Source organism: Mustelus asterias, chromosome 18 (genome assembly GCF_964213995.1).
Source record: "Mustelus asterias chromosome 18, sMusAst1.hap1.1, whole genome shotgun sequence".
NCBI classification, from domain to species: Eukaryota; Metazoa; Chordata; class Chondrichthyes; order Carcharhiniformes; family Triakidae; genus Mustelus; species Mustelus asterias.
Window position 1 is genome coordinate 31,489,199 of NC_135818.1, and position 17,974 is coordinate 31,507,172.

General features: G+C 44.0%; 1 protein-coding gene across 8 annotated transcripts in view; it reads right to left on the reverse strand.

Annotated features, from left to right (window-relative positions):
- Window positions 1-17,974, reverse strand: part of rbm25b (RNA binding motif protein 25b) — a 129,967-nt gene that overhangs the window by 83,475 nt on the left and 28,518 nt on the right. For all 8 annotated transcript variants that reach the window (XR_013500013.1, XR_013500011.1, XR_013500012.1 and 5 more), the window contains exons 6-8: window positions 17,422-17,479; window positions 13,975-14,135; window positions 8,565-8,741 (exon numbers count right to left, since the gene is read on the reverse strand). Coding sequence is in view for 4 of the 8 variants with exons in the window: in XM_078233698.1 (XP_078089824.1) it covers window positions 8,565-8,741; window positions 13,975-14,135; window positions 17,422-17,479 (396 nt within the window). In the remaining 4 variants the exon portion in view is untranslated. The remainder of the gene's footprint in view (window positions 1-8,564; window positions 8,742-13,974; window positions 14,136-17,421; window positions 17,480-17,974) is intronic.

Sequence of the window (17,974 nt, forward strand, 5' to 3'; positions counted from 1 at the left end):
GTCAGTGACTGTGATAAACGAACTGGAACACTCTGGTGATCCTGAGCTGGCTCTCCAAGTTTAGGATAGCAATAATACTGAAATAGCATCAGACTTCCAAGGTTATCCCAGTGTCAAGGATGTTGGAGGAGAGCCGTATCTATTTATTTGGGTCCCGAATCTGAAATTGAGAGGAGATCCTGGTAATCTTAACAGACTTGGGAAGTTTCAGAGCTGCATTCGCTTTACCTATGGTGAAGGAAGCTGAAAAGATGGCATATGTCGACAGCTTAAGCAGCTTTTTCACTCCGTGCTTTTTATTTGGACCTGCTCCCTTTGATCTGGTTAGCAGACAAGTCAGTGTTGAAAGAACAGTTTGTTATACCCAAAAAGACGGAGGGGTAGTCAATCACTAAAAAGGGACTGAAAATTGCAAGAGAAGTGCACACTACCATCAGAAATAAAACTAGTACATAACCCATGTTTGAAAGTAATCTGCTACTTGCGTTTCTTGCACCAAAAGTGCAAGAAACTGTGGCTGTCAGGGTGATTTGTATGTTGAGCACAGTCACCATTTCCAGGAGGAGGACCTGAGCAAAACAGTGGTTTGTGGAGGAGCTGTCAAGGGACAGTTAACCCCCAAACAAAGAACAAAAGAAAAGAACAAAGAACAATACAGCACAGGAACAGGCCCTTCAGCCCTCCAAGCCTGCCTCGCTCATGTGCCCAACTAGACCATTCATTTGTATCCCTCTATTCCCAGTCTGTTCATGTGGCTTTCGAGATAAGTCTTAAACGATCCCAGCATGTCCGCCTCAATCACCTTGCTTGGCAGTGCATTCCAGGCCCCCACCGCCCTCTGTGTAAAATACGTCCCCCTGACATCTGTGTTGAACCTTGCCCCCCTCACCTTGAACCCATGACCCCTGGTGTTCGTCACCTCCGACCTGGGAAAAAGCTTCCCACTGTTCACCCAATCTATGCCCTTCATAATTTTATACACCTCTATTAGGTCGCCCCTCATCCTCCGTCGTTCCAGGGAGAACAACCCCAGTTTACCCAATCTCTCCTCATAGCCAAGAACCTCAATACCAGGCAACACCCTGGTAAATCTTTTCTTTACTCTCTCCAAAGCCTCCACGTCCTTCTGGTAGTGTGGCGACCAGAACTGGACGCAGTCTTCCAAATGTGGCCTAACCAACGTTCTATACAGCTGCAACATCATATGCCAACTTTTATATTCTATGCCCCGTCCAATAAAGGCAAGCATACCATATGCCTTCTTGACCACCCTCTCCACCTGTGCTGCCACCTTTAAGGACCTGTGGACGTGTACACCCAGGTCGCTCTGTGTCTTGACTCCTGATGATTCTGCCATTTATTGTATAGCTCCCCCTTACATTAGATCGACCGAAATGCATCACTTCGCATTTATCTGGATTAAATTCCATCTGCCATTTCTCCACCCAATATTCCAGCCTATCTATATCCTGCTGTATTCTCTGACGAACACTACTTCAGTGTTTCCCTTCCTCCAACCAAAAAAAGTCACTGAGGGCCACAAGCAAGGGAAAGGCGAGTTGAGATTGTTATCTTTTTAAACTGTAAAAGGGCAGTTATGGCAGTGGTATGCTCTTCCTGCCAGATGTGGGATATCAGGGAGCAATCTAGTCTCCCTGACAACGTTGTCTGCAAGAAGTGTGTCCAGTTACAGCTCACATTGTTAAATTGGGGTGGCAGCTGAACATACAAGGGGCAGAGAGTGTGATAACCGTAACACTAGTTATAGGGAGGTTGTCACACCACAGGTTCAGTCAAGTAAATGGGTGACAACCAGGGGAGGCAGGCAGGTAGTGCAGGAGTCTCCTGTGACTTTTTACCTTTCAAACAGGTAGATCATTTTGGATACTGTTGAGGATAGCCTCTCAGGGGAAAATACCAGCAGCAGCCAGGCCGATGGAACCACACCTGGTTCTGCTGTAGAGCAGAATCGAGCAAAGACCAAGCGACGAGTAGTAATAGGGGATTCGTTAGTTCGAGGCACAGACAGATGTTTCTGTGGCCATGATCAAGACTCCAGGATGAGTCAGGGCGGCACGGTAGCACAGTGGTTAGCACTGCTGCTTCTCAGCTCCAGGGACCTGGGTTCGATTCCTGGCTTGGGTCACTGTCTGTGTGGAGTTTGCACATTCTCCTCGTGTCTGCGTGGGTTTCCTCCGGGTGCTCCGGTTTCCTCCCACAGTCCAAAGATGTGCAGGTTAGGTTGATTGGCCATACTAAAATTGCCCTTAGTGTCCCGAGATGCGTAGGTTAGAGGGATTAGTGGATAAATATGTAGGGATATGGGGGTAGGGCCTGGGTGGGATTGTGGTCGGTGCAGACTCGATAGGCCTAATGGCCTCTTTCTGCACTGTCGGGTTTCTATGATCTCTAGGATGGGGTGTTGCCTCCCAGGTGCCAGGGTCAAGGACAGCTCTGTGCGGTTACAGGACATTCTTAAGGGGGAGTGTGAGCAGCCAGAGGTTGTTATACACATTGGTACCAACAACATAGGCAGGAAAGGGGATAAGGTCCTGAAGTGTGAATAGATACACTTAGGCAGAAGGCTAAAGTGCAGGACCTGGAGGGTAGTAATTTCTGAACTAGTGCCACATGCTAGCAAGAGTAGGAATAGGAAGATTAGGCAGATGAATGTGTGGCTTGAGAGCTGGTGCAAGGAGCAGGGATTTAGATTTGAGGATCATTGGGATCTCTTCTGGGGCAGGGGGCATCTGAGGCAAGAGGGACGGGTTACACGTGAACTGGAGGCGATCTAATATCCTGGTGGGAAGATTTGCGACAGCCACACTTCCCAAAGTGATTAACATTAACTGGGACAACCATAGTATTCGGGGCTTGGATGGAGAGAAATTTGTTGTGTATGCAGGAGGAATTTCTCATTCAGTATATGGCTGGCCTGACTAGAGAGGGGGCAAACCTTCACCTCCTCTTGGGAAATAAGGAAGAGCAGGTGACAGAAGTGTTAATGGGGGATCACTTTGGGGCCAGTGATCATAATTCTATTTAGTTTTCAGAGACTATGGAGAATGATAGGCCTGCCACAAAAGTTAAAATTCTAAATTGGGGCAAGACCAATTTTGATGGTATTAGACAGGAACTTTCAAAACTTGATTGGGGGAGTCCATTGGCAGGCAAAAGGGAAGTCTGGTAAGTGGGAAGCTTTTAAAGTGTATTCACCAGGGTTCAGGGTAAGCACATGCCTTTTAGAGTGAAGGGTGAGGCTGGTAGAAGTAGGGAACCCTGGATGACTGGGGATATTGAGGCCCTGGTCACAAAGGAGGCAGCACATGACATGCATAGGCAGCTGGGATCAAGTGGATCCCTTGAATATAGAGGGTGTAGTAGAAGAGTTGAGAGAAATCACGAGGGCAAAAAGGGGACATGGAATTGCTTTGGTAAATAAGGCAAAGAGCTTCCAGGGCAGCACAGTGATTAGCACTGCTGCTTCACAGCTCCAGGGACCTGGGTTCGATTCCTGGCTTGAGTGACTGTCTGTGTGGAGTTTGTACATTCTCCTCATGTCTGCGTGGCTTTCCTCCGGGTGCTCCAGTTTCCCATCCCCCCCCAGTCTAATGATGTGCAGGTTAGGTTGATTGGCCATGCTAAATTGCCCCTTAATGTCCCAGATGTATAGGTTAGAGGGATTAGCAAGGTAAATGTGTGGGGTTGTGGGATAGGGCCTGGGTGGGATTGCTGTTGGTGCAGACTTGATGGGCTGAATTGCACTCTGTAGGGATTTGATGAAATACATAAAACACAAAAGAGTAACTAGAGAGAGAGTAGGACCTCTTGAGGATCGACAAGATCAAGTACGTGCGATGGGCGAGATCCTAAATGAATATTTCGTCAGTATTTACTGTTGAGAAGGGCATGGATGTTAGGGAACTTGGGGAAATAAATAGTGATGTCTTGAGGAGTGTACATATTACAGAGGAGGTGGTGCTGGAAGTCTTAAAACGCATCAAGGTAGATAAATCCCCGGGACCTGATGAAGTGCATCCCAAGACGTTGTGGGAGGCTAGGGAAGAAATTGCAGGTCCCCAAGCAGATATTTAACTCAACGACAGCCATGTGAGGTGCCTGACAATTGGAGGGTGGCAAATGTGCTTTTGTTTCAGAAGGGCTGTAGGGTAAAGCCTGGGAACTACAGGCCACTGAGCCAAACATCTGTAGTGGGTAAGTTGTTCGAAGGTATTTGAGACAGAATCTATAGGTATTTAGAGACACAAGGACTGATTAGGGACAGTCATCATGACTTGTGGGTGGAAAATCATGTCTCACAAATTTGATTGAGTTTTTTGAAGAGATAACCAAGAAGGTAGATGAAGGCAGTGCAGTCGACATCTACATGGACTTCAGCAAGGCCTTTGACAAGGTACTGCATGGTAGGTTATTGCATAAGGTTAAATCTCTCAGGATCCAGGGTGATGTAGCCAATTGGATACAAAATTGGCTTGATGACAGAAGGTGGTTGTAAAGGGTTGTTTTTCAAACTGGAGGCCTCTGACCAGCGGTGTGCCTTGGGGATCAGTGCTGGGTCCACTGTATTTGTCATTTATAGTCATGATTCGGATGAGAATTTAGGAAGCATAGTTTGTAGATGACACCAAGATTGGTGGCATAGTGGACAGTGAAAAAGGTTATCTGGGATTGCAACAGGGTGCCACGGTGGCACAGTGGTTCACTTCTTCACAGCGCCAGGGACCCGGGTTCAATTCCAGCCTCGGGTCACTGAGTGGAGTTTGCACCTTCTCCCCGTGTCTGAATGGGTTTGCTCCGGTTTCCCCCCCACAGTCAATGTGCGCGCGTTAGGTTGATTGGCCATGCTAAATTACCCCTTAGTGTCCCAGGATGTCTAGGTTAGAGGGATTAGCAAAGTAACTATGTGGGGTAGTAGAATAGGGCCTGGGTGGGATTGTTGTTGGTGCAGACTCGATGGGCCAAATGGTCTCCTTCTGCCCTGTAGGGGTTCTAATTGGGCCAGTCGGCTGATGAATGGCAGATGGAGTTTAATTTCGATAAATGCGAGGTGATGCATTTTGGTAGCTTGAACCAGGGCAGGACTTACTCAGTTAATGGTAGGGCGTCCGGGAGAGTTATTGAACAAAAAGATCTAGGGGTACAGGTTCATAGCTCTTTGAAAGTGGAGTCACAAGTGGAGAGGGTGGTAAAAAAGGTATTTGGTATGCTTGGTTTCATTGGTCAGAACATTGAATACAGGAGTTGAAGTTGTACAAGACATTGTTCAGGCAACACCTGGAATGCTGTATACATCTCTGGTCTTTGATTTGATTTGTCACATGTATGAGCATACAGTGAAAAGTATTGCTGCTTGCGCACTATACAGACAAAGCATACTAATCATAGAGAAGGAAACGAGAGAGTGCAGAATGTAGTGTTACAGTTACAGCTAGGGTGGAGAGAAAGATCAACTTAATGCGAGGTAGGTCCATTCAAAAGTCTGCTGGCAGCAGGGAAGAACTTGTTCTTGAGTCAGTCGGTACCTGACCTCAGACTTTTGTATATTTTCCCAAAGGGAGGAGGGAAAAGAGAATGTCCGGGGTGTGTGGGATCCTTAATTATGCTGGCTGCTTTGCTGAGACAGCAGGAAGTATAGACAGAGCCTATGGATGGGAGGCTGGTTTGCGTGACGGATTGGGCTACGTTCACAACATTTTGGAGTTTCTTGTGGTCTTGGGCAGAGCAGGAGCCATTCCAAGCTGTGATACAACCAGAAAAAAATACTTTCTATGGTGCATCTGTAAAAGTTGGTGGGAGTTGTTGCTGACATGCCAATTTTCTTTAGTCTTCTGAGAAAGTAGAGGCATTGGTGGGCTTTCTTAACTATAGTGTCGGTATGGGGGAGGACCAGGACAGGTTGTTAGTGATCTGGACACCTAAAAACCTGAAACTCTAATAGGTCACCCTATTATACAAAGGATATTATTAAACTAGAAGTACAGAAAAGATTTTCTAGGATGCTACAGAGACTTGATGGTTTGAGTTATAAGAGGCTGGATAGACTGGGACTTTTTTTCCCTGGAACATAGGAGACTTAAGGGTGATCTCATGGAGGTCTATAAAATAATGAGGGGCATAGAGAAGTCAACATCTTGTCCCAAAGGTAAGAGGAGTTTTGGGGCGGCACAGTAGCACAGTGGTTAGCATTGCTGCTTCACAGCTCCAGGGACCTGGGTTCAATTCCTGGCTTGGGTCACTGTCTGTGTGGAGTTTGCACATTCTCCTCGTGTCTGCATGGGTTTCCTCCGGGTGCTCCGGTTTCCTCCCACAGTCCAAGGATGTGCGGGTTAAGTTGATTGGCCATGCTATAATTGCCCCTCAATGTCCTGAGATGCGTAGGTTAGAGGGATTAGCGGGTAAATATGTAGGGATATGGGGGTAGGGCCTGGGTAGGATTGTGGTCGGTACAGACTCGATGGGCCAAATGGCCTCTTTCTGCACTGTAGGGTTTCTATGATTCTATGGGTCTAAAACTAGAGGGCATAGGTTTAAGGTCGGGGGGGTGAGAGATAGAAAAGGGTTCAGAGGGGCAATTTTTTCACAGAGGGTGGAGTGTTTGGAACGAGCTGCCAGAGGTCATCTTAAAGGCAGGTACATTTCTGTCTTTTAAAAAGCATTTAGACAGTTACATGGGTAAAACGGGCATAAAGGGATATGGGGCAATTGTGACTAGCTTAAATGGCAAAAACTGGGCGGCTTGGACAAATTGGGCTGTAAACCTCTGAGTCTTTGCCTCAATAAAAGGAGCTTCTCAACTGAATTTTCAGGTCTGATCCTCCACCAGTAAAGAGGGGGAGGAAAGTAGGCAAAGAGAAGGTGTTTAAAAAGTTGGCAAATAAAATTAAGCAAAACTTCATTTTACGATAAACACATTGCAACAGGAAACACTAGGGCCTATTAGCAAATAGCATGGATATGAAATACACCGAGTGATAGAAGACAGTGATGGGAGGTTAATGGATGTTTTTTGGTTTGAAGGCATGTTTAAAGTGGAGTTCCCCATCTGTTGGTGCTAGGGCTGCTGTTCCTATAGAGCACAATTTTGAAATTTCTCGATAATACAAAACTTGGAAGCATTGTAAACCATGAGCAGATTGTATCAAACTTCAAAAGGATACAAGACAGGTTGGTAGAATGGGTGGACAATTGGCTAATGAAATTTAATGCAGAGAAGGCCAACTGAATAATTTTGGTGGGAAGAACAGAGAAATAATACAAAATAAAGGGTGAAATTCTAAAGATAGTGCAGGAGCAGAGGGTGCATATATATGCACATGAATCACTGAAGGCAACAGGATTGGGTGATTCATAAAGCATACAGCATCCTGGGGCATATTAATAGGGGCATTGAGCACAAGAGCAAGGATGTTATGTTAAACTTGCACAGAACACTGGGTGGACCTCAGCTTGAGAATTGCATTCGATTCTGGCTGTAGCACTTTAGGAAGCATTAGAGAGGGTGCAGAAATGATTCAAGAAAATGGTTCATGGGATGAGGATTTCAGTTTAGTAGATAACTTGTGAAAGTTGGGATGGAGATGAGAAGCTTAAAAGGAAATTTAGGCAAAAGTATTCAAATTCACAAAGGGTCTGGAGAGAGTCGATAGGGAAGAACTATTCCCATTGAGAACAAGATGGCACAGATTTAAGATAATTGGCAAAAAGTAATGGCGACATAAGGAAAAACCTCATATGCATTGAGTATTCAGGACCTAGGATAGACTACCCGAGGTAGATTCTAATATGGCATTCAAGAGGGATCTGGATTATTTTTGATAAAGGAAGAACATGCAGGGAAAAAGTGAGGGAATGCCACGAAGGGTTCTTTCAGGCAGCCAGCAGACACGGCAGGCCAAATAACTGCTGTGGTTACAGAATCATACATCGGCCAGACCAGTTGAGGACAGTAGATTTGCCTCCCTAAGAGACATTAGTGAACAAGATGTTTTTTTGTAAATTTTCTACAATAATAAATTCATGATAGTTTGTTGGATTCACATTCCACGATCTGCCAGGGTGGAATTTGAACCTGGCTCCCCAGAGAATTACCCCCGAGTTTCTGAATCAGTCCAGTGACAATACCACGACACCATTGGCTCGCTATAAGGAAAGTCTGTTGCTGATTACTCAGGAATAGGGAAGAGGCTTTGGCAAGATTTAATTGAGGGGCTTAGTTGGAGCAGAAAGACATAAATACTGTAGCACAAAGACCACTACCAGACCATAAGATTTAAAGTACTTGACAAAATTATTAGAGCAGAATGGAAGTGTCATTTTTCACTCAGAGGGATGAAGTGTTCTGGAACGCTGTCTGAAGGGACAGCAGAGGCAGAAACCCTCACCACATTGAAAAATCATATGGATGTGCACCTGTCGCTACAAAGCTATGGACCAACGATAGGGAGGAGAGGTTCCCTGAAATAGCTCTTCTGTAGCCAGGCAGGATGGGCTGAATTGATTGACTCCTTCTGTGCCATAAATTTCTATGGTTATAATACAAATACCTCCTCCTTCTTTTCCTTTTTCTTCTTTCTAGGATGTGCATCTTGATCTTGAGAAGGTGCATTTAATTCACTGGAGTACTCTCTTATTAACCCTTCAATTGCTCCCTTCACAATCTGATCTCTCCTCTTGGTTTCCTCATCTACAACATCATCTGATGAATCTTCTGTCTTTGTATCCTACAGGATGCAACAAAAATAAAAATTATATCCAACATTAAGGATTGCAGTAGACTAATTCCCAGCTACAACAAATGTCTGTTTCTCATGATTCATTTATTGCCAACGAGAGGCAGCATTTTGGCTATTTGTTTTTTTAAATCAGCCATAAGCAACATGAGCTTTGTCTTGGACTTGAAAGTTGGAACATTTTGAATTGAGCTTTGCCCTCAAGATCCATCAATTCAAATGGGAAGTTCATGCAATATAAACACAAGTCCATTTCTTCCTTTAAATATTTTTGCTGCTAGTCAATTTACTCCCCTCTTGGTGGGCTTTCTTAACTATAGTGTCGGTATGGGGGAGGACCAGGACAGGTTGTTAGTGATCTGGACACCTAAAAACCTGAAACTCTAATAGGTCACCCTATTATACAAAGGATATTATTAAACTAGAAGTACAGAAAAGATTTTCTAGGATGCTACAGAGACTTGATGGTTTGAGTTATAAGAGGCTGGATAGACTGGGACTTTTTTTCCCTGGAACATAGGAGACTTAAGGGTGATCTCATGGAGGTCTATAAAATAATGAGGGGCATAGAGAAGTCAACATCTTGTCCCAAAGGTAAGAGGAGTTTTGGGGCGGCACAGTAGCACAGTGGTTAGCATTGCTGCTTCACAGCTCCAGGGACCTGGGTTCAATTCCTGGCTTGGGTCACTGTCTGTGTGGAGTTTGCACATTCTCCTCGTGTCTGCATGGGTTTCCTCCGGGTGCTCCGGTTTCCTCCCACAGTACAAGGATGTGCGGGTTAAGTTGATTGGCCATGCTATAATTGCCCCTCAATGTCCTGAGATGCGTAGGTTAGAGGGATTAGCGGGTAAATATGTAGGGATATGGGGGTAGGGCCTGGGTAGGATTGTGGTCGGTACAGACTCGATGGGCCAAATGGCCTCTTTCTGCACTGTAGGGTTTCTATGATTCTATGGGTCTAAAACTAGAGGGCATAGGTTTAAGGTCAGGGGGGGTGAGAGAGATAGAAAAGGGTTCAGAGGGGCAATTTTTTCACAGAGGGTGGAGTGTTTGGAACGAGCTGCCAGAGGTCATCTTAAAGGCAGGTACATTTCTGTCTTTTAAAAAGCATTTAGACAGTTACATGGGTAAAACGGGCATAAAGGGATATGGGGCAATTGTGACTAGCTTAAATGGCAAAAACTGGGCGGCTTGGACAAATTGGGCTGTAAACCTCTGAGTCTTTGCCTCAACAAAAGGAGCTTCTCAACTGAATTTTCAGGTCTGATCCTCCACCAGTAAAGAGGGGAAGGAAAGTAGGCAAAGAGGTGTTTAAAAAGTTGGCAAATAAAATTAAGCAAAACTTCATTTTACGATAAACACATTGCAACAGGAAACACTAGGGCCTATTAGCAAATAGCATGGATATGAAATACACCGAGTGATAGAAGACAGTGTTGGGAGGTTAATGGATGTTTTTTGGTTTGGAGGCATGTTTAAAGTGGAGTTCCCCATCTGTTGGTGCTAGGGCTGCTGTTCCTATAGAGCACAATTTTGAAATTTCTCGATAATACAAAACTTGGAAGCATTGTAAACCATGAGCAGATTGTATCAAACTTCAAAAGGATACAAGACAGGTTGGTGGAATGGGTGGACAATTGGCTAATGAAATTTAATGCAGAGAAGGCCAACTGAATAATTTTGGTGGGAAGAACAGAGAAATAATACAAAATAAAGGGTGAAATTCTAAAGATAGTGCAGGAGCAGAGGGTGCATATATATGCACATGAATCACTGAAGGCAACAGGACTGGGTGATTCATAAAGCATACAGCATCCTGGGGCATATTAATAGGTTCACAAGGATGTTGCCGGGACTTGAGCTGAGAGAGATGGAATAGGTTGGGACTTTATTCCCTGGAGCGTAGAAGATTGAGGGGAGATTTGAGAGAGGTTTATAAGATTTTGATGGGTATAGATAGAGTGAATGCAAGCAGGCTTTTTCCGCTGAGGCTAGGGGAGAAAAAAACCAGAGGGCATGGGTTAAGGGTGAAAGGAGAAAAGTTTAAAGGGAATATTAGGGGGGGCTTCTTCATGCAGAGAGTGGTGGGAGTGTGGAATGAGCTGCCGGATAAAGTGGTAAATGCGGGGTCACTTTTAACATTTAAGAAAAAGGGGTGTGGAGGGATATGGTCCAAGTGCAGGTCAGTGGGACTAGGCATAAAATGGTTCGGCACAGACAAGAAGGGCCAAAAGGCCTGTTTCTGAGCTGTAATTTTCTATGGTTTCTATGGTTCTCTCATCATATTTTGAACTCCTTTCATGAAATACAGTTCGACATGCACTGGGCTAAATTGAAACTGTCCGACACTTTATGAAGTGTCCATTGTTGCTCAACAACAAAAACCTTCACAGCATTACCATGATACACACATCAACTGGTACAGAATAGTAAATTTAATATTGTTCCTGCCAAGTGCTATCACACTACTATCATTGGGACAATGCTCAACAGAATCAGGACTAAATTATAAAGGTATATGCACCCTCTCTGAAGTCCCAAGTCTGTATTTGGCTGAACAGCATTCTTCCTCCTCCACCCCACCGAACTTCAATTGTAGTCTTTTGGTCTTATTAGGTTCTTGATTATAGATTATATAGAAGATTATATAGAAACCCTATAGTGCAGAAGGAGGCCATTCGGCCCATCGAGTCTGCACCGACCACAATCCCACCCAGGCCCTACCCCCCACATATTTACCCGCTAATCCCTCTAACCTTCGCATCTCAGGATTCTAAGGGTCAATTTTTAACCTGGCCAATCAACCTAACCCGCACATCTTTGGACTGTGGGAGGAAACCGGAGCACCCGGAGGAAACCCACGCAGACACGAGGAGAATGTGCAAACTCCACACAGACAGTGACCCGAGCCGGGAATCGAACCCGGGACCCTGGAGCTGTGAAGCAGCAATGCTAACCACTGTGCTACCGTGCCGCCCCTTAATAAGGATTAATAAGGGATCAGGGGTTATGGGGAAAAGGCAGGAGAATGAGGATGAGAAAAATATTGGTCATGATTGAATGGTAGAGGAGACTCGATGGGCCACGTGGCCTAATTCTGCTCCTATGTCTCATGGTCTTATGAAGTTTTAATTTCTTGAACATAAACTCAAATGCAATTAGGGATTTGAACTCTGTCCCGAAGGGGTCCATTCTGCAATGACAGATTTATTTCATTTAAAAAATAATGTTCAACAATTTAATTATTTTTCATCTCCTAAACTTCCTTCTCTAATAATAGGTTATCTGCTGTTACTGGGTAAAATTTATCATAATGTGTTAAGGCTTCCAAAATCAGAAGGCCTGTTAGAATGTAACCAATGATAACAATAGAATCTGTTATGTGACCAATGACAAAATGATATGGTGGTCAGCTGACCAGCTGACTCAGTTATAGATAAGCAGCAGTTGGGAATTGTGGGGAGCTTAGATGGCTCAGGATGTGGCCTCAAGTGTTGGAGTAATGACATTTCTTTATTAAATCTTTTTCTTTGATTTATTTGTTGAAGTTAGTTTTGTTTTATTTTATCGCTTCCAACTGAAGCTGGGTAAACAAGAACAAAGAACAGGAAACAGGCCCTTCAGCCCTCCAAGCCTACGTCACTCATTGGTCCAACCAGACCATTCGTTTCTACCCCTCCATTCCCAGACTGCTCATGTGACTATCCAGGTAAGTCTTAAACGATGCCAGCATGTCTACCGCCACCACCCTATTTGGCAGCACATTCCAGGCCCCCACCACCGTCTGTGTAAAAAACATCTCTCTGATATCGGAGTTATACTCGCCCCTCTCACCTTGAGCCCATGACCCCTCGACCCCTCGTGATCATCACCTCCGACCTGGGAAAAAGTTTCCCACTGTTCACCCTATCTATACCCTTCATAATTTTGTACACCTCTATTACGTCTCCCCTCATTCTCCGTCTTTCCAGGGAGAACAACCCCAGTTTACCCAATCTCTCCTCATAGCTAAGACCCTCCATACCAGGCAACATCCTGGTAAACCTTCTCTGCACTCTCTCTCTAAAGCCTCCACGTCCTTCTGGTAGTGCGGCGACCAGAACTGGACGCAGTACTCCAAATGTGGCCTAACCAGCATTCGAGACAGCTGCAACATCAGACTCCAGCTTTTATACTCCATACCCCGTCCTATAAAGGCAAGCATACCATATACCTTCTTCACCACCTTCTCCACCTGTGCTGCCACCTTCAAGGATTTGTGGACTTGCACACCTAGGTCCCTCTGTGTTTCTATACTCTTGATGGCTCTGCCATTTATTGTATAACTCCCCCCTACATTAGTTCTTCCAAAATGCATCACTTCGCATTTATCCTGATTAAATTCCATCTGCCATTTCTCCGCCCAATTTTCCAGCCTATCTATATCCTGCTGTATTGCCCGACAATAGAATAATAGAAACCCTACAGTACAGAAAGAGGCCATTCGGCCCATCGAGTCTGCACCAACCACAATCCCACCCAGGCCCTACCCCCATATCCCTACATATTTATCCACTAATCCATCTAACCTACACATCTCAGGAAACTAAGGGCAATTTTAGCATGGCCAATCAACCGAACCCGCACATCTTTGGACTGTGGGAGGACACCGGAGCACCTGGAGAAAACCACGCAGACACGAGGAGAATGTGCAAACTCCACACAGACAGTGACCCAAGCCGGGAATCGAACCCAGGTCCCTGGAGCTGTGAAGCAGCAGTGCTAACCACTGTGCTACCGTACCGCAATGTTCATCGCTATCCACAAGTCCAGCCATCTTCAAGTCATCCGCAAATTTGCTGATAACACCAGTTACACCTTCTTCCAAATCATTTATATATATCACAAATAGCAGAGGTCCCAGTACAGAGCCCTGCGGAACACCACTGGTCACAGACCTCCAGCCGGAAAAAGACCCTTCAACTGCTACCCTCCGTCTCCTGTGGCCAAGCCAGTTTTCTACCCATCTAGCCACCTCTCCTTGTATCCCATGACCCTTAACCTTCTTAACCAACCTGCCATGAGGGACTTTGTCAAATGCCTTACTGAACAAGGCCTAGTACATGTCAAATGATGAGTAAACGTGAATGGAGAACTGAAGTAGTGACATTTTACATGCAACATGGATAGGTTTTTACGGTTGTGAATATAAAAGTGTGCAGGTGATTACAGAAATGTAACATACTCCATTGACTCCTTTCTTTTTGGCCTTCCACTCATCCAGCTGAGCTTTCGTCTTCGCATCTACTTTTACAAGCAGTTTTTTGTCTCCCACTTGAAGTTCGTGCAACAATCGCAAAGCACGTAGTGTAGATTCGGGTTCTTTGTACTCACAAAAACCAAATGCTACCAAGACAAAAAAGTTTGATGATGCAAATTACATTTAACAACATTGAGCTTTTAAAATTGCTGAAGTTGTAATAATTCATTTATCTACTTTAGGTGTTCATAAAAAAGTCTGAAACCAGATAGGGATGAAAAGTAGACTTTGCATTATTGGGCAACGTATAATTTCACAAAATCATCCGAAGAAGGATACATAATTTAACACTGCTGGACACACTATCCTAACATGGATGCTGAACGGCTTTACATTTTGCACAGCATCTTACGACAATCATAGAATCCCTACAATCCAAAGGATGCCATTTGGCCCATGGAGTCTGAACCAACCCTCCAGATGAGCACCCTAGCCAGACTCAATCTCCAACCCTCACCCTCCACATTGATCATGGCCAATCCACCTAACGTGCGCACCTTGAGAGTATGGGAGGAAACCCACACAAACAGTGAGAACATGCAAACTCCAGACACAGTCACCTAAGACTGGAATCGAACCGGGGTCTCTGGCGCTGAGAGGCAGCAGTGTGAATCACTATGCCAACGTGCCACCGCAGTATTTTATATCCTCAGCAATTTTGAAATATTTCTCAAATAGGCAACTTTTTAACTCCCAAATCAGTTTCTGCACAAGTAGGGCAGATGCAAGGACTTTAGCCGTGTTAACACAGAACTTCAATTATCCTGATATAGACTTAGCTAGTAACAGGTTAAAGGGAGGGGAATTTCTGTAACATGGCTCACAGTATGTTTCAAATCCAATGAGGAAAGATGCATGCAGAATCTAGTCCTGGGAATAACTTGGGGCAAATGGAGCAGGTTTCAGTGGAAGCATTTTGGCGGAACAGGGATCACAATAGCATTGAGTTTAGAATGGTGTGGAAAATGACAAAGTTCAAACAAGCATAAAAATACTTAACTGGACGAGCACTAGCTTCACTAAGTTGGAAAGTGGATGTGGCCTAGGTGGACTGCAATAAAAAAATTGGTGAGCAAAACACTAACTGAATAATAGGAAGCCTTCCCAAGGTGATAGATTAGATACAGAGTAAATAAATTTCGGGGGGGGGGGGGCATGCAAAGCCAGAGCTCCCTAGGTGACTAAAATTATAAAAGGTTAAAACGAGACAGAAAAATGCTCAATTGCTCAAAAAAGGAGACATGCTATCTAAGCTTTCCATCTTGTAGGCATCAGGATAGCTCACACTAAATTACCAAACTTTAACAGAGGACAACAAAAGATACTTGACAATGCAGCACATGATAGATTCATTAGCAAAGTTAAAGTTGCAGGACAAATACAAGGACCAAGAAATAGAAAGCAGAGAATAGTGGTGAACAGTTGTTTTTCCAGACTGCTGAAATCCCAGGGTGTTGGGACCACTGTTTTGATAACGTGTGACCTGGACTAGGGTATTCGGGTATATTTTCAAAGTTTGCTAATGATATGATACTTGAAGGATCAGAACAGTCTTCAGGAAGACATTGAAAAAGGTCAAGCAATTGGGCAGACTGATGACAGATAGTGATTAGCACTGCGGCTTCTCAGCACCAGGGACCTCATTTCAATTCCGGCCTCGAGTGACTGTGTGGAGTTTCCACAAACATCCAGTGTCTGCGTGGGTTTCCTCCCACAATCCAAAGATGTGCGGGTTTAGGTTGATTGGCCGTGCTAAACTGCCCCTTCGTGTCATGGGGATGAGCAGGGTAAATATGTGGGGTTACAGGGATAGGGCCTGGGTAGGATTGTCGTTGGTGCAGGCTTCATGGGCCAAATGGCTTCCTTCTGCACTGTAGAGATTTTATGATTCTATGAAAGTGTGAAGTGACATGTTTTGATCAGGAAATGAAAGGCAAAATTAATTAAATGATACAATTTTAAAGGGGTGCAGGAGAGACAGTGCGAGATGGAGGGTTGTATGTACACAAATCTTTGAAGATTTTAATTTCAGAAGGTTATTTAAAGAAGCAAAAGTATAAGTAAAAAAGCAAAAGTATAAATACAAAAGCAAATAACACATGACAGATTCTGGGCATCACACTTTGGAAAGGAAGTAAAGCTCTTCAAGAGGGTGCGGAAGAGATTTATGGGAATGATACCAGGGATAAAAGTTATCTGGACAGACTGAAGTTGTATTCCTGAGAGGAGAGAGTTACCTTTGGATTTACTAGAGGTTTTCAAAATAAGAAATTGTTTCGCTCAGAGTAAATAAGCTGTTTCCAGTGGTAGAAGATGCAGATTTAAGGCAATTGACCAAAAAAACCTCAAAGCAAAATGAAGAATCAATAGTTACGAAAGGCAGTACACAGCTATGACGAAAGAGTGGATTAATCAATCTACCAAAGAACAAGCTGAGGCATGATGAGTAAAATAGTTTCCTTCTGTGCATCATTCTATGATTCTACAATGTTTTGCAAAGTTAACAATGGAGTGGTGCAACTTTTGGGCATTTCAGATTAACCATGCATCAGCTCCTTGCCTAAAGTTGCTATTCCCATCTGTACACAAAGAACCTCATTAGCCTCACTGTTATTTTGCCAAGAAATTCTGAATAACTTGATTTTGGCATTAATTGAGGAAGGAGTGTTGGTCAACAGGAAATCTCTTCACTGTGAAAAGCACTATGTGAACATTTACATTCACCAAGCAGACAAAGGGGGTCTTGGTTAAACACCTCCAACAATGCTGTTCATTCACAGTAATTTGGTGAACTATAACAATGAACTTTGGTCTTTAGTATCAGGCTATTTTTCAATTTTGTCTTTCATTTCCCGACCAAACACCTTCTGGCTCAAAGTTGGGTGCTAAAGATTAATCAAGCTAATCCAAAGTTGTAGTTAGGAGTCAAAACAGTAATCTAAAGGAACTTCTCTTCCTGGAGGCCAACTGTGGAAACTCAACAACTTATAGAATCTACAGTGCAGGAGGAGGCCATTTGGCCCATCGAGCCTGCACCAACAACAATCCCACTTAGGTCCTATTCCCATAGCCCTCATAACCCCCCGAACAATAAGGGGGGATTTATCATAGCCAATCAACCTAACCCACACATCTTTGGACTTCTATTACTTCAGCAGAGAAAAGCAAAACAATGCACAGGAAATTGCCTGTGGGAATCACCGTGGCCTACCATCCATATGATATTTTGGAACAAACTAAGATTAAGCGCTTCAAAAACCCAAATACTCTTAATAGAGATCAGTGGATATTCTAATATACTCATGAGCAGACTAAATCAACATATCAAATAACCGATTTACAACTCCAATGAGACGTGCAAACTATACATACCTTGCAACTTTCCTGAAGCCCCTTGTACTCTCTTCCAACTTAGAACCAAGCCACATTTCTGCAAATTGGAGAGGATTGCAATACATTAAATAAATTTGAAACTACCCACTACAGAAATCATATTTAACCAATTTACTAGAGTGCTCTGAAGGTGGAACTTGTGGACATACTGCACAGGATTTCCAAAAGCATTTGATAAAGTGCCACATCAAAGGTTATTGCAAAAAGTTATAAGCTCATGGTGTAGGGTGTAATGGATTGAAGATTAGCTGGCTGGTAGAAAACAGTGTGGATAAATGGGTCTTTGTCTGACTGGCAGGATGTGATGTGTGGAATCCAGCAGGGGTCTGTGCTGGGGTCTCAACTTTTTAACAGTTATCAATGACTTAGATAAGGGGAGCAAAGGCATGGTAGCTAAATTTGCAGATGGCATCAAGACAGGTAGCAAAGTATGTAATCAAGACAAGAGTTTGCAGATGGATATAAATAGATTGAGTGAGCAAACATCTGGCAGACTGAGCATAAAGTGGAAAAATGTGAAGTTGTTCACTTT